The 14250-nt window shown below is 42.7% G+C and overlaps 1 protein-coding gene across 3 annotated transcripts in view; it reads left to right on the top strand.

Annotated features, from left to right (window-relative positions):
* Positions 1–14250, top strand: part of ABCG2 (ATP binding cassette subfamily G member 2 (JR blood group)) — a 139475-nt gene that overhangs the window by 95330 nt on the left and 29895 nt on the right. For all 3 annotated transcript variants that reach the window (XM_065877124.1, XM_065877123.1, XM_065877122.1), the window contains 4 exons: positions 5290–5349; positions 7640–7754; positions 8370–8522; positions 11448–11605. In XM_065877124.1, the coding sequence (XP_065733196.1) occupies positions 5290–5349; positions 7640–7754; positions 8370–8522; positions 11448–11605 (486 nt within the window). The remainder of the gene's footprint in view (positions 1–5289; positions 5350–7639; positions 7755–8369; positions 8523–11447; positions 11606–14250) is intronic.

Raw genomic sequence — 14250 nt, 5'->3', positions numbered from 1 at the left:
GTTTGCTTAGGTAGCGTGGCCTCTGTGTTTTGTTAATTTCTTTGTTTAATTGGGGAAATAATTATTCCTAGACAAAGGAAGCAACTTTTTCGGCTTTCCAAGCCTGGAGGAGTGGTTTGATAAGAGCCCTTTGGCCAGGTATGGCTACAAACCTATATGGAATCAGACATCTCTCCTATCGTCTGGGTGCATTATATGGGACTGTGGTCTTTTCTGTTACTGGCAGCCAGCTGCTTGCAGAGGGCTGGGAGATGACAAATAGGGGAGAAAAGTTTTGGATGTGGGTGGGGAAGAAACAATGGGGATCTGAGACTGGGTTACTGGAAGCCAGATGCTGTGTAGAATTAGATAGTGTTTTCTCCATGCAGTAACACAGACTGTCATGCCTGCCTCCTTGATGCTTTCTTGTGTAAAGAAACCCTGAGTATGAGAATGAGGAGAGGAATGGTAGATGAAAAGCTTTTATCTTTTGCCACATGCCTAGACTGGAGTCACCTGACCTTTCTGAAAAGCTGACAAGTTTTTTTGTGGAGCATACTAATCAAGAAAAATGCTGGTCACTTCAGATTTTGTGCTGATAAGTGGAAGGTAACAGACGATTTGAGTATGTGCAGGTTGAATAAATTTAAAATATATGCTGCTCCAGGGTTCGTTTACCTTGCTTATGTTTTTTTTTTTGCGGTACGCGGGTCTCTCACTGTTGTGGCCTCTCCCGTTGTGGAGCACAGGCTCCGGACGCGCAGGCTCAGCGGCCATGGCTCAGCGGGCCCAGCCGCTCCGCGGCACGTGGGATCTTCCCACACCGGGGCACGAACCCGTGTCCCCTAGCATTAGGCAGGCGGATGCTCAACCACTGCGCCACCAGGGAAGCCCCTACCTTGCTTATGTTTTAAAGCTAGTAAATTAGTAACTTGATACAGTAACAGTGTCACCTGCTGAAGGCTTCGTAATGTTTTTTATGGTTCAGTGGCGTGTGTTTCAGCAACAGATGAGTTCACCCTTACATGCATTCCTAGGTTCATAAAAACTCAGTCAAATCTTGTAATCCTTTCAAATTTTACAGTTAAAAGGATACCAGGGGTCGTTTTTCTTGCTTACTCACGTTTCTTATTTAGGCAGTAATGTTTCTTATCTTTTCCCCCATCTGCGGGCTTCAACTAAGTAGAGTTTCTGGGATGGGGAAAAGGGTGCTCTCATTTGTCTTTTTTTTTTTTTTTTTAATTAATTAATTTTTGGCTGTGTTGGGTCTTCGTTGCTGCGCGGGGGCTACTCTTTGTTATGGTGTGCGGGCTGCTCACCACGGTGGCTTCTTTTGGTGTGGAGCATGGGCTCTAGGGACGCGGGCTTCAGTAGTTGTGGCTCACGGGCTTAGTTGCTCCACGGCATGTGGGATCTTCCCAGACCAGGACTCGAACCCATGTCCCCTGCATTGACAGGAGGATTCTTAACCACTGAGCCACCAGGGAAGTCCTGTCATTATTCATCTTGATCCTTTATTGTTCCTGACTTGGTCAGTGGGAGACTTTCAAGGTAGGTTCTGTATTTTGTTTTGTGTTTTAACTCATTCTTTTGACATATACTCTCATTCTTTGAATATTTTGTTGGCACGGCAAGAATTTTCGGACTCACTGTGTACTCACCCTGCGTCAGACCTGGAATCAGCTGATGTTCCTTTATGTGGAGGATGGTATTTACAAACCAAGATCTGGGTGTCGGGAATGTTTGTTGCTATTAGGATCTTATAGCTTCTAGGCTTTCTCGGTGGACAGACCTAGGTAGGGACTGACTATATGTATGTTTCAATATACCCACACGTGTGCTTATACACATATCTAAAACTTTCTGTATCTGTGTATGGAGATGAAAACCCGTGACTTCTCATTAATACATCCTCCAATTTATATCTAACACTCCAAGGTTCTTTCCACATTTCCATGTTTGTAAAACATCTCAAAAAGTGAAGAACCTGGTTCTCGTTGTCTTTAATGTACTCATTGGTTTGCTCAATCAATCTTCTTACTCCTCAGTGTACGCAGTCTCCCGCCCTTCCACCCGTTTCCTCTCCTCCTCCTCCCTCCCTTTGCAGCCTGTGTTCTTGGGTGCTGGCTGCACCTCTACCCACTTTCATCACCTTCGCACTGAGAAGGGAAGCGGAAGTCTAATAGAAATGATTGACATATTTGAACGTAAAATAACGAGTAGGGAATGTCACTCAGTTTTCTTTCTAGTCAGACTGCACCTATTTTCCATACACTTTTCCTACTTCTTAACATTTGTTTTTACTGAAAACATTTCTTTTGGTTTTCCTATAAGTAATTGTCATTTATGGAAATGTTGAGACTCACTTATTCAACAACTGTCCAGTGTCTGTGGGGTGCTTGACCTTGTGCAAGATGCTAGTGACACAGATATGTCCTCTGTCCTGAGAAACCTTCTCGTCTAATGGGGGATTCAGACGACTAGAGCACCTCACTGTGTCATTCTACTGTGATAGAAGGGTTAGGAGACACGGTGGACATCCCTAACCCTAAATCAGAGATTCAGGGGTGTGGGGAGAGAGAAGGTGAAGATTGTGTGCACAAGTGTGTGTGTGTGTGTGTGTGTAGGGGACAGTAGGGTAGGGTAGGGAGAGGCCATGCTCCAAGCATTGGGAATGGCATTGACTGCTCCTTTATAAACCGAGACCAAAGGATTAACCATTATCCACTAAAAAAGTAATACATGTGATGTGACTCCTTTAGCTAGGTTTCACTTCGTGTGTCCAGTATTCAGGGGTCTTCCCTTGTAGACCACTGTGCTACATACTTTTGGGCTGAGGCTTAATACAAGATGACATAACTCTGGTTGGCAGGGTTTTACAGTTTAGTGAGGGGGACTTTGCTGCGTGTAAATGCTGTAAAGCAGTATATAAGGGTGGGAAATCGGTTTTGAGGGATGATAGTAGGACGGGGGGTAGGGTGGGGAGACAAGGGAATTGTAGACCATCGACTGCTTTTTCTGTGAAGGGCCTGGCCTGATGGTAGATATCTTCAGCTTTATGGGCCATCCATCTGTGTTGCAACTACTCATCCCCGTCATTGTAGCATGAAAGCAGCCATAGACAATAACGCAAATGAAGGAGTAGAGCTCTGTTCCAGTAACACTTTGTTTATGAAAACAGAAGACAGGTGACCAGCTGTAGTTTGCTGATCCCTGGACTAGAATGTAGATTCCACAAGGGCTAGGACTTTTGTTTTATTCTCAGCTCAGTCCCATGTCCTAGAAGAGTAATCTTGTTATACATAGTAGACATGAGATAACTGTGTTTAATAAATGAAGGGAGAATTAGCCACTGCTCCAAACTGGAACCGTTGCAGTTGTAATTCCACACTGCTGTCGTTTTCTGTCATGCTAGGGCTTAGTGCCAAAGTAAACCCAACTGAGGGACCTGTAAAATTCTTTGTCTTAGAACGTTTACATTCAGTTTGGGATTAGTTATTTCGGATTGCTTGGTCTCGATTTGAGGAGATATTTTTAAAACCTGGAAAGGTTTTCTGGCAGCAGAGTTTTAGTGAACAACAAGCTTGTATCTCGTGATTTTAGAAGCTGTTACTAGATAGCTACTGATAAAGAAAGTGCATCAAGAGCTATTGATAGATGCATCTTGAAAGTTCACCCAGCCATTAGCATGTCTTTTTTACATCTGTGGGGAAAGTCACTGAAAGAATAAGAGATTTTTCTGTTTTCCACCTTGTTCCTGGTTTACCTAATTCATTTATTTTTGTTCAGTGTTTCAGCTAATGCGCAGAGTGAAAGGTACATGTCACCCTAGCACCAGCCATTTCACAGTTGTGACGATGCAAACACAATAGTCAGTAAGTGCTGAGGTCCTCCTGGATGGAAGCACCGGGGTACTTTGTAAAGTTCATCACTCACAACAATTGTGTAATCATAGAACTGGCGTCTGTGAAAATCATGATCTGGGAATGGAATAGCCTTTGGCTTTGGACCATCCACTTGGAATAGGTACTATTTTCTCTGTGGAATAAATTTTGATTTACCTACCAGTTCCAAAGAGAGATTGCATTTAGTCACCAGGGTTTTGAAAGGGCTTTTCAGGCCTCTGTTTCATCATGCCTACATAACTGCGGAGGCCTTGCCCTTAATTTTCCTTTTTCCAGTCCATCCTCCTTAGTCATTCTACTGGCTACCGTTAGGATAAGTATTTGCTTTCTTCTTGAGACTCAACACAGTCAAAACTGCCTTAATTTTTTCTACCCTTCTGCTTTCTTATTTTATTATTATTATTTTTTTGTGGTATGCGGGCCTCTCTCTGCCGTGGCCTCTCCTGTTGCGGAGCACAGGCTCCGGACGCGCAGGCTCCGCGGCCATGGCTCACGGGCCCAGCCGCTCCGCGGCATGTGGGATCTTCCCGGACCGGGGCACGAACCCGTGTCCCCTGCATCGGCAGGCGGACTCTCAACCACTGCGCCACCAGGGAAGCCCAGCCCTTCTGCTTTCTATCTGAATTTTCACCACCCTCAAACATCTACTTAGTCTGTTTGGAAGCATGCTGTGTGTACACCATGTCTATATATCCTTAAAGGTTGTCTCCTTTAGAAAGTGGCATCTACCACTTCTAAACGGAGAATTTTCCAGTCCACTTATCTCATACTTTACAAGGAAGAAGACGATATATCTTGAGAGTGTATGTTTTACTTTTCTAATTTGATTAAGAATTTTGTGAGGGGTAAGACTTGGTGATATTTTCTTTTTAACCCCCTGAGGTGCTTTATTCCAGCCATTGAATTTCTCTTTCAGCTATACTGTTTCTTTGTCTGACTAGATTTGTACAGTGAGAACACTTCTACTGGTGATTCTAGAAGTCCATTGACTTACTAACTGTGTAGCCCGAGGTAGCAAGTCAGGTGACACGAAGACACTAGTCATCTGGTGTCACTCAGAACTTGTTAATGCACTTTACACCGTGAAAGAGGAGTAAGTGTAGCAGAGATGCTTCACCAGAGTCAGTTACATCAGGGAACCAGTGTGGAGAATAAGGGAAGGGAATTTAGAGGGACCCAAGTCATTTTTCTTATAAGTCCTGACTTGTGGTTAACATTCTTTGTCTGCTAGATTTTTGTTAATTGACATTTCGGTTTCTTTTTCCTTTAACGGTTGATTTGTGGGTTTTTTTTTCCCCTGTCTATAATTTTATCAGCCTTCATTGAGTGTATTAAATGCAAACCCTGAATTAATAGAACTGGTTGTAAAGTGGTCTAATAACTTGATATATTTCTGTATTTACAGTGGGATCATGAAACCTGGCCTCAATGCCATTCTGGGACCCACAGGTGGAGGCAAATCTTCGTGAGTATAACAGTATAAGTAAACTTTTTCTTTGTAGTTTTAGTGTGTGGTTTTTAATAAATTGGTTTATGGTTGCCATAAATATTATGTCAGTTTCAGGTGTACTACATAGTGTTTTTTTTTTTTACATCTTTATTGGAGTATAATTGCTTTACAATGGTGTGTTAGTTTCTGCTTTATAACAAAGTGAATCAGTTACACATAAACATATATCCCCATATCTCTTCCCTCTTGCGTCTCCCTCCCTCCCTCCCACCCTCCCTATCCCACCCCTCTAGGTGGTCACAAAGCACCGAGCTGATCTCCCTGTGCTATGCGGCTGCTTCCCACTAGCTATCTACTTTACGTTTGGTAGTGTATATATGTCCATGCCACTCTCTCACTTCATCCCAGCTTACCCTTCCCCCTCTCCATATCCTCAAGTCCATTCTCTAGTAGGTCTGTGTCTTTATTCCTGTCTTACCCCTAGGTTCTTCATGACATTTTTTTTTTTAATTCCATATATATGTGTTAGCATACAGTATTTGTCTTTCTCTTTCTGACTTACTTCACTCTGTATGACAGACTCTAGGTCCATCCACCTCACTACAAATAACTCAATTTCGTTTCTTTTTATGGCTGAGTAATATTCCATTGTATATATGTGCCACATCTTCTTTATCCATTCATCTGATGATGGACACTTAGGTTGTTTCCATCTCCTGGCTCTTGTAAATAGAGCTGCAATGAACATTTTGGTACGTGACTCTTTTTGAATTATAGTTTTCTCAGGGCATGCTGGGTCATATGTTTGTTCTATTTGTAGTTTCTTAAGGAACCTCCATAGTGTTCTCCATAGTGGCTGTACCAATTCACATTCCCACCAGCAGTGCAAGAGTGTTCCCTTTTCTCCACACCCTCTCCAGCATTTGTTTCTAGATCTTTTGATGATGGCCATTCTGACTGGTGTGAGATGATACCTCATTGTAGTTTTGATTTGCATTTCTCTGATGATTAATGATGTTGAGCATTCTTTCATGTGTTTGTTGGCAATCTGTATATCTTCTTCGGAGAAATGTCTGTTTAGGTCTTCTGCCCATTTTTGGATTGGGTTGTTTGTTTTTTTGTTATTGAGCTGCATGAGCTGCTTGTAAATTTTGGAGATTAATTCTTTTTGACATTTGACATTTGCATTCCTTATGAATGATCACCATGATAAGTCTAGCCATCTGTCTCCATATAAAGTTATTACAATATTATTGGCCCTGTTCCTTATGCTGTATGTTACATCCCCATGGCTTATTTATTTTATAACTGGAGGTTTGTGCCTCTTAAATCTCCTTCACCTATTCTTTTCTTTTTAAATTTTATTTATTTGTTTATTTATTTTTGGCTACGTTGGGTCTTTGTTGCTGTGCTCGGGCTTTCTCTAGTTGCGTCGAGCAGGGGCTACTCTTCATGGCGGTGCGCGGGCTTCTCATCGCGGTAGCTTCTTTTGTTGCAGAGCACGGGCTCTAGGCGTGCGGGCTTCAGTAGTTGTGGCTCGCGGGCTCAGTAGTTGTGGCTCACGGGCTCTAGAGCACAGGCTCAGTAGCTGTGGCGCACGGGCTTAGTTGCTCCACGGCATGTGGGATCTTCCCAGACCAGGGCTCGAACCCTTGTCCCCTGCATTGGCAGGCGGATTCTTAACCACTGCGCCACCAGGGAAGCCCCCCACCTCCAGTTTTAGTGTGCTTTTAAAGATCACTCTTATGTGAGCAGGTATTTCTTGAACATTTTCTGCATGTCTTGTCTGGTTCTAGTTGCTGTGGATAATGGGCAGTTGTGCTAGTTTGGGGTTCTGTCCTAAGGGCCAGGAAGGTCTTACTAGGTCAGCTTTACTAAGAGGACATGATAAGGTGATTGGCATATAGCTGTCAGCTATGAGTTGAGCTATGGAGAGGAAAAGGAGGGGGATAAAATTGAAAGTCGGGACATGGAGCCAAAGGCATAAGTGAAGGCTTGTGTCTTAGACAAAGGAGCACATTACCTACCTTGGAACGCCCGAGGTCAGACAGCCTGGAGGGCAGTTTGGGTAGTCTGTGCTGGATCAGCCTGCAGTGCTTTGCTTTCACGGTTTTGGGCTTTATTGTAGCATATGGTTTAAAAAAAAGGAAGGTGAGATTCAAAATATATCTATATGTTTAGTTGAACCATATAACTTCTTGGTCAGTTAATTTTCGAACTTGAGCAGAATTTGGATTCAGATTAGCTGAGAGGTAAAGCCTTGAGTTGGAGGGAATAAATAACAATAACAGATGTCTTTTTATAGGTTGTTAGATGTCTTAGCTGCAAGGAAAGATCCACATGGATTATCTGGAGATGTTTTGATCAATGGAGCACCTCGACCTGCCAATTTTAAATGTAACTCAGGTTACGTGGTACAAGTAAGTATTTGTGGATTTGTAGTTTAGATTTCTTCTGTTTCTATATTGGCAAGTGCCTTGGCTAATAGTTGAGTGTGCTTCCAATTGACTACGGGACATACTCGTAGAAACAACTTCTCTTCGCACCAGCTTTTCATGATCTCCCATAAAATTCAGGATAGTATTAAATGAAAAGTCAGGGAGAATCTGGAATATATGATCCTTGTAAGGACAATGATATCAATTCTTGTTATCCTATCATTTCTAAAAAACATTACTGTTCTACTTTTTTCCTTCACCTTCACCTCTCTCCTTCACCTAGGTTAGAACAATATTTTGGCAAATCCTTGTATCAAGCAGTGTGGAAATGTTTGCTAGTAATAATCACAATTACCTGTGTTCTCTTTGGGCGTACAGGTAGGGAAGGAAAATTATTTCATCAGGCTTTGCAGCTGTTATACGGAGTTAGTTGTAATTTGTATAATTGCAAGTATAATTCATTATAATTTGTATAATTCATTATTCGCTAGAACTTTCCTTGGGTATGTTATTTTTGTGGGTAAGTTACATATACCAAAGAGTGAGGGTATTAGAAAAGACCTGCTATGTCTTGTTAAAACGCCATTTTGCTTTAAGGATGATGTCGTGATGGGAACTCTGACAGTGAGAGAAAACTTACAGTTCTCGGCAGCTCTTCGGCTTCCAACAACTATGACAAATCATGAAAAAAATGAACGGATTAACATGGTCATTCAAGAGTTAGGTCTGGATAAAGTGGCGGATTCCAAGGTAATGTGGAAAACGTGTCATAGCCAGCGAATCGGACTCACCTGTGTGGGTAGTATAACTTGTTCAGAAGTTTTCTATAATATGTATAGTAAAGAGTCGCTGCTTTCTGTAACCATGAGAAAAGTGACTACTTACTTAATATGAAGATGGAAGTTAACCAGGTTAAAAAACCTAAAAATGATTGAATCCTGGAAATGAAGTGTGGCAGTGTGGTCCAGTATGTGGAAGTGTTCTTTGCAAAGAACACGTGGCCCTTTCTGTGTGATTACAGCCCTTGGTCTTCTCCCACCCTGATCATTTGTCACGTCTCATTCCGTGTCTTCACGCTAACTTTCCTTCTTCCTATTTTCTTTTCCCCTTTTAGCTGTCCTTCTTCTGTTCCTCCGGGGGACTTTGTTCCATTGCCTTTGAGAGGTGTATTTCTGGAATTGGTACATGATGAAAATCCAAGGGTTCCTGATCTGTATGTTTCACTTTGCTGCAGTTTGGCTTCCCAAGTTATATCCAGTCAAATTAGGGTTTATTTCTAATTTGTGTGGCATCCAAGTTGTTTTTCTAGAGCCTTTCTTTTGGCACTTTTGGCTTCCCTTCCTCCCTCCCTCCCTCACTGCCCCTCCCCCTTTCTTCTGCCAGTATTTACTTACAGACTGTTAGGTGCTGGGCTCTTTTAGATTTTTGAGATAAAAGTTGCCAGCAAGAGAGAAAAGTAACTCCCTTTGTGGGTTATACAGGATCGGGAAGAAGAAATGAAATGAACGAGTGAACTTTACAGTCGGTGACTAGGTATGAAAGCTTTGCTGGGAAAACACCTGAAGCTTTCCGTGAAGATGAGCTTTTTAGATTGTGATGGCTCTAGTTTAGTCCCCCCATGATATCCTTTACGTAGACGTAACAAAGAATGGGGGTATCCTGCTGGCTGCTGTTTCATATGATACTTTCTGACATTATTTAACGTAAAGTATATTTTGCTGTAGTTTGTTTGGAAAAATAACTCTGAGATGCCACCAGTTTCCACTAAATTCTTCCTGTAAGCAACTGGGTTTTCCTTTGTGTTAGCTCTGCTTATTACTTGATTTTCTTCCCAATAAGGTGTTTACCATTCTTTACCCTTAGGTAAAAGTTCTCTACCAACAGGCAGTTATCGCCCTAAGTTCCTTCCGTGGATTTCCAGAGAAAAATAAGCTGAAGGGAGTTGTTGACTTAGAATGTATTTATCTAATTCGTTGAAGTACTTCATTTAAATTTTTTTACTTTCTATGAAATTTTAAGCATAACAAATGTAGAGAGTATAGTCTGATTACTCAGTTGTTACGGAGTCCAAGCTTGAACAGCTTGCTGCGTGACAGGTCAGTAAATTGAGAGATGAGTTGTTGGGACAAGGAATAGCGACTTTATTTGGTAAGCCAGCAGACCAAGAGCATGGTGGACTCGTGTCCCAAAGAACCATCTTACCTAAGTTAGAATTCAGGCTTCTTTTATACTAAACGGGGAGGGAGTTGGTTGGTTGGTTGCTGTTGCAGACTTCTTCCTGTTGGAATCCTTTGTTCTTACAGCTGTCCATGTGGATCTGGTCACAATGTTCCCATAAACGTCCAACAAGACAAATGTTATTCTCTGCCCTGTAACTTTTTATCTCTATGTAAATGGAAAAGTGCTACACCTTGAAAGGTCAGAGCCTTGACAATGGGCTATCCTGTATATTTCAGGCTTTAGGCAACATTCTTTCATAAAAGGTGCAGAGCCAGCATGACTAAGCACGGGGAAGCAGAGCACAAAGGTTAGAGCTAAAGGAATAGATTCAATATGGAGTCAGGTTTGTTTTTCTCTGTTACATAGTGATGATATGATTATAGTATACTTAATATAATGGCACGATTACTAATAACATTTACCTAGATTTCCCAGTTGTTAATCTTTTCCCATAATTACTTCAGCTTCTTTTCTCTGAAGTATTTTAAAGAAAGTTGTAAATTTCATGACATTTCACTCTTGAATACGGATTATGCGTCTTAAAAAAAAAGATACTTACCTACATTACCACAATACCGTTATCAACTAACAGAGTTAACTGTGTTAATATCAGCGATGTGGAGCCATATTCATCCACATTTCCCCATGTCGTCTCCAGAATGTCTGGCACAGCCCAATTGTTAGAGGATCCAGTCAAGGGCATGAACAGCACTTACTGATTATCTCTTTGAAGACTCTTAATATAAGGATTATTTCCTGTCTCCTTTCTCCCCCAGAACCTTTCTGGTCCCCTACCACACAGTGACACTGACTAGTTGAAAGACCCAGCCAGTTACCCTGTAGAATAGTCTACCTTCTGAATTTGTCTGAAAGAATGAGCCGGGAATTCTGCAGCAAGTTAGGGTATAGGAGGGCTCAATTTGGTAAACCTCATGGTGATTTAAGAGGTGCTAATGTGGTGTGATAGAAAGTGAACTTTCCTAGCTGCCCAGCTGCACTGAGGACTTTGGGCGGGGCGGGGGCAGGGAAGGGGGCGTCAGGAGGCTGTAAGAAAGACTAACAAATGATAGATGCTTTCAGCAGCTTTTCTACTCCTATCTTCGGCTCCCGTTTTGGTCTGTGGCTTCACTCCGTCAGGGCCATATCTTTTAGTGTTCTGGCTTAACTGTCTTAAAATGAAATATATGGCTTGATGAGAAACATATAGAACTGTTAAAAGCATGGGTTTCATATCAGGCTTAGCCACTTACCAGCTGTGACCTGAGCCTCAGTTTACTCCTCAAATTAAAGAGAAACCTACCTCTTTGCCCACATAGTCATTTATTTGCTGTTCAGAATAAATGAGGATAATGAGATAAGGTGCCTCTTATAGGGTTGGCACATACATGTTGGGAGCTCAACAAACGATAATGGCTGTGGTTTTTATTGTTAATAACAATAATATTTGTGTTTTAGGTTGGAACTCAGTTTATCCGTGGTGTGTCTGGAGGAGAAAGAAAAAGGACTAGTATTGCAATGGAGCTTATTACTGATCCATCCATCTTGTTCCTGGATGAGCCCACAACTGGCTTAGATTCAAGCACAGCAAATGCTGTCCTTTTGCTTCTGAAGAGGTAAACGCTAGGGGAACATTATTCTTTCATTCATCCAATATATGGTGACCTACTATGTGCCAGGTATTATTCTTGGTGCAAGGGACTCAGCAGTAAGCACCACAGACAAAAATTTCTTCCTTCTTTGTTGGAGGGAAACAGTCAATTAACAAATGTAAGCGTTGTATGAAAAATGAAGCAGGCTAAGAGAGTAGCAAAAGATGGCTATGGTGGGATAGAGGTGCTGTATCACATATGGGATGGTCAGGGAAGACCTCAACGAGGTGACGCTTGAGCTGGAGCAAGGGAGCGAGACCTGGATATATGGGAGCAGAGAGTTCTAGTGGAAGGGGACAGCTGTGGCCCTGGGGCAGAGTATGCCTGCTGATGTGTTCGGAACCCAGTGACCTCAGGAGGGGTGGGGACTCTTATTGATTACTTTGCTCAGGCTGCCATAACCTAGTACCGCAGACTGGGTGGTTAGCTTAAAACAGAAGTTTAGTTTTTCAAATTTTTGGAGGCTATATGTCTAAGATCAGGGAGTTGGCAGGATTGTTTCTTCTGAGGCCTCTCTCCTTGGCTTGCAGGTAGCTGTCTTCTCTCTGTGTCCTTACTGTATCTTCCCGTGGTGTGTCTGTGTCCCAATCTCCTCTTCCTATAAGGACACTGGTCCTTATTGGATTGTGGCACCCACATGACCTTATTTAACCAAAATTACCTCTTTAAAGACCCTATCTCCAAATACAGTTATATTCTGAAGTGCTGGGGGTTAGGACTTCAACATGAATTTTGGGGACACACAGTTCGGTCCATAACAGTTAGAACGGGACATGAGATGGAATTGAGTGGGTGGCAGATTATATAGACTGTAGGCTGCTATAAGAGCTGTGGCTTTTAATGTCTCTAGGGGACATGGGAAGCTTTCAGAGAGTTTTAGAACGGAGGACTGGTAACTGTCTGGAGAAAAGGCTGTATAATTGGGCAAGGGTGAGTGGCAGCAGTCCAGTCAGGAGGCTGTTTGTATTAGCTCGTTTGAGATTTGCTGACTTTGACTAGGATGGTAGTGTTAAGGTTGGGAGAAGTCGGGGGTTTCTCTCTGTTTTGAAAACAGAATCAACAGGATTAGCTTAGAATTGGATATAGGGTGTGATTATCGAGAGAATGACTTCTAAGATTTGGGGCCTTGAAAAATGGAAGAATGGAGTAAAGAATAACAATTCCTTTTTTTTAAAAATTAAAAAAAATTTTTTAATTTAAAAAATTTAATTTTTTAAATTAAAATTTTATTTCAAATTTTTGGCTGCTTTGGGTCTTCATTGTTGCTTGAAGGCTTTCTGTAGTTGCGGCGAGCGGGGGCTACCCTTCGTTGCGGTGAACAGGCTTCTCATTGTGGAGAAGTGAGCTCTAGGCGTGAGGGCTTAAGTCATTATGGCGTGTAGGCTCAGTAGTTGTGGCTCGTGGACTCTAGAGCACAGGCTCAGTAGTTGTGGTGCACGGGCTTAGTTGCTCTGTGGCGTATGGGATTGTCCCAGACCAGGGCTCAAACCCGTGTCCCCTGCATTGGCAGGTGGATTCTTAACCACAGCGCCACCAGGGAAGTCCCAAGAATGTCTTTTACAAAGAAAGAAGATGGTAGGAGAATCACGGTTATAAGAGAAATTTCAAAAGTCTTGGACACCTTTTTTTAAAATTAATTTTTTAAAAGTTTCAGTGTTACGAAACAGTTACAACAGTAGCACAAAGAAATCCCATCTCCCCTTACCTAGATTCCCCAACTGTTGTTACCTTTTAACTACATTTACTCTCCCTCCATCCCCTCACCACCACCACCCGCCCCCCCCGCAACCATAGACCTTTTCCTGAAATCATGTACCATCACCCCTAGATACTCTGGCCTGCAACTCCAAAAAACAAGGACACTGCTCCTACATTACTGCCTTGCACACCTTCCAGCCACGGAGTCAGCTCTGATGCCATTGCCACCATCCAGTCCGTGGACTCCAGTCAGACTTCACCAGCTGCCCCAGAAGTGTCTCTTTTTCATTTCTGGCTCAGGATTCTCTCCAGAAACCTTCCTTTTTAAAAATCTTTTCTAATCCTGAACAGTTCTTTACTCTTTGCCTCTTATGTCCTCACACATATGCGAGAGTATATTTCATAGGGTCCGTCCCTGGATGGTGTTTCCTCGTGACCAGACTCAGGCTATGAATTCTTGGCAGAGATACAACAGACATGATGCTGTTTTCTTTCTTTTTTTCCTCCCTTTTCTTCTAAGCCATGTGACTGAGAGGGTCTTGGTGCTCCGGCCTGGTGTCAGGCCTGAGCCTCTGAGGTGGGAGAGCTGAGTTCAGGACACTCGACCACCAGAGACCTCCCGGTTCCATGTAATATCAATCGGCGAGAGCTCTCCCAGAGAGCTCTCAATGCTAAGACCCAGCTCCACCCAACAGCCAGCAAGCTACACTGCTGGACACCCTATGCCAAACAACTAGCAAGACAGGAACACACCCCATCCATTAGCAGAGAGGCTGCCTAAAATCATACTAAGTTCACATATACCCCAAAACACACCATTGGACACAGCCCTGCCCACCAGAAAGACAAGTTCCAGCCCCACCCACCAGAGCACAGGCACCAGTCCCCTCCACTGGGAAGCCTACACAACC

This window comes from Phocoena phocoena, chromosome 5, assembly GCF_963924675.1.
Source record: "Phocoena phocoena chromosome 5, mPhoPho1.1, whole genome shotgun sequence".
Lineage (NCBI taxonomy): Eukaryota > Metazoa > Chordata > Mammalia > Artiodactyla > Phocoenidae > Phocoena > Phocoena phocoena.
This window is presented reverse-complemented; position numbering and strand designations above follow the sequence as displayed.